We start from the raw sequence: 2876 nt of genomic DNA on the forward strand, positions 1-2876 counted from the left end.
ATTTGTGATTATATGATTATAATTTAATTTTATATGTTGTGAAATTAAATATAACAAAATCTACATATGTAGGTATGGTTTGATATTAATATTGATGGTAAATATGAAGGAAGAATTGAAATTGGACTTTTTGGAAAAACAGTTCCAAAAACAGTTGAAAATTTCATTGAATTATCTAAAAAACCTCAAGGAGAAGGATATAAGGGTAGTAAATTTCATAGAGTCATTAGTGAATTTATGATTCAAGGAGGAGATTTTACAAAAGGAGATGGAACTGGAGGTTTGAATTATATGATATTATGATATTATTTATTTATTATTTATTTCTATATATATTTTTTAATATGAAATTGTAACAATAAATTTAAAAAAAATTTTAAATAATTAAAATATTTATAATATTTGAAATATTTAACAATTTGTTTAATACATTTTATTATAATTTTATCCATCAGGACATAGTATTTATGGTAGTCGTTTTAAAGATGAAAACTTCAAATTGAATCATTATGGTGCTGGGTGGTTATCTATGGCAAATGCTGGAAAAGATACTAATGGTTCTCAGTTTTTTATTACTGTAAAACAAACTCCATGGCTTGATGGTAGACATGTTGTATTTGGCAAAGTAATTAAAGGAATGGTATGTAATTATTTAAATATAATTAAATTTAAAATATAAATTTATATTATTTATATTATATTTATATATTATTTAAATATAATTTATCATCTTATTTTTTAAATATTTATTACGAAAATAATTTTATACAGGATGTAGTAAGAAAAATTGAAAATGTAAATACTGATACACGAGATAGACCAATAAAAGATGTTGTAATTGCTGATTGTGGTGCAGAAGTAGTAGCAAATCCTTTCAGTGTATCAAAAGAAGATGCTACAGATTAAATATATTTTCATTTTTATAATAATGAAAATTAATAATTTTTAACTACCATATGCTAAAAAAAATTCTAATATAATCATAATTTTTTTTACTAAATATTCAGAAAATATAATATTTAAAAATTTATTACAAAAATTTTTTAATTATTATTTGTTAAAATAATTATTTTAATAAATCTTGTTATAATATTATTGAAATATTTTAACAATTAAAAATCATTAAAAAATACATAATAAAAATTTGTTTTTATTATTTTATAATTATATATTCTGCAAATCACAAATAATAAATAAATATTTTAAACATATGGAGTTAAAAAATATTGTTTTAAGCTTTCTTATCTTATTTCAATTTTCATAAAACCATAATATATATATATATATATATATATATATATATATATATATANTTGTTTATAATGCTTTATTTTGTTTCATTTCTTTTATAACCATATGTATTGCAAATAATACAAATATGATAAAAATAAGTGAAACATTTCACATAGTGTTATGGATAGATATACTTCATTAATGTTGTAATATAATACCAATACCTTTCACTTTAAAGTTCATGACATTCTCACAAATAATTTCTTCATTCATTTTTATAGAATATTTGTTAAACATGTGCATAAATCACAATCAATAAAATAATTAATGAAGGGATTTTATTATATATTTTCATTAATTTTCGTATATATAATAAGATTTATAAATATACGAAATATTAAAATAATTTTGAATTAAATAATGTAGTAGTTGTTAGATGATAAAAATAAATATGTTATGAAACAATCATTTTAAAAAATTTGAAATTATATTATTTTATTTTATTTTATAGTGATAATTTCTTTATTGTATCATATCAGACATATCATATAGCTGCTACCATTTTTAAGTACTTATTATGTAAATAGTTGCTAAATTGATAAATTAATAAAATTATTAAGTTGAACATATTTTTTTAAAAAATTATTTATGTAGGTTATAAGATTTTTATACTAAATATGTGATTTATTTTATTATTCTATTTTATTATATTATTGAAAATATCATGTATTTATTTTATATTAATAAATTAATTTAAACTTAATTTGTAAATATAATGTAGAAAATGTTAATTTTAATAACTAATATATAATCGTTTTTTCCTTTAATAAAAATCTTTTATTATAAATACTTGAAAAGAGAATCTCCTTAAAAAAGAGTAGGAAATGTTTCTTTTAAAAATTTTCCTTTTCTATAATTGTTTTAATATCTAAAATGATTTAATCTTTGTTCTATATAACTTTTTCTTTCAGACAACTTTCGATCACTTTGATACAGTCTCATTCAAACTCGGATAAAAATATAATTTTTTAATATATCATATCGCGCTAGTGATTTCAATATGCTATGTATTTCATGTGTTATAACCTTACTATGAAATTTAAATAAATTGTTTATTTTTATCAATTATATTTTTCTTATATCTAATTTTTTTTATTTTTTTATGTCACAATATAATTATTGTTTAATTATATTAAATATAACAATTGATAATCAAGTTTTTATATCAAAAAACTACATTGAGTATTGAAATTAATTAAAATTTGATTTTAATGTTAGATTACTATTTAAAAAATGCTTCAAATAAAATCTGTATTATTTTATATTATATTTTTTTTATTTTTAATGTTGTTTCTTTTATTCTACATACTTGGAGTTGTTCGTTATATTACGGATTTTGAAGAAAATACTTGTGATATGACATATATGTTTGAATATCCACAATATGTGGTAGGTAAATATAATATTTAAAAAAATATATATATAAAATATTATAATATATTATAATATTATATATATTAAGTATAATATATATAAAATGTTAATCTATTTTATTTAATTCTTTTTAATTGTAAATCTATCTATTATTTTATTAAATTAAATTATCAACAATCATATAATAATAATTTTATAATTTTATGATA

The 2876-nt window shown here is 17.1% G+C and overlaps 2 protein-coding genes across 3 annotated transcripts in view; both read left to right on the top strand.

Moving 5' to 3' along the window:
- Positions 1–35: 35 nt before the first annotated feature.
- On the top strand, positions 36–963 carry LOC102681678 (peptidyl-prolyl cis-trans isomerase B). Its single transcript, XM_006614959.2, has 3 exons — positions 36–280; positions 456–640; positions 772–963. Exons 1-3 carry the CDS (start codon positions 238–240, stop codon positions 904–906), a joined length of 363 nt encoding a protein of 120 aa, XP_006615022.1. The 5' UTR covers positions 36–237; the 3' UTR covers positions 907–963.
- Positions 964–2406: 1443 nt separating this feature from the next.
- Positions 2407–2876, top strand: part of LOC102681814 (GPI inositol-deacylase) — a 4989-nt gene continuing 4519 nt past the window's right edge. For both annotated transcript variants that reach the window (XM_006614960.2, XM_006614961.2), the window contains exon 1: positions 2407–2682. In XM_006614960.2, coding sequence (XP_006615023.1) covers positions 2527–2682 — 156 coding nt within the window. In that variant the 5' untranslated portion in view covers positions 2407–2526. The remainder of the gene's footprint in view (positions 2683–2876) is intronic.

Source organism: Apis dorsata, unplaced genomic scaffold (assembly GCF_000469605.1).
Source record: "Apis dorsata unplaced genomic scaffold, Apis dorsata 1.3 scaffold_206, whole genome shotgun sequence".
Lineage (NCBI taxonomy): Eukaryota > Metazoa > Arthropoda > Insecta > Hymenoptera > Apidae > Apis > Apis dorsata.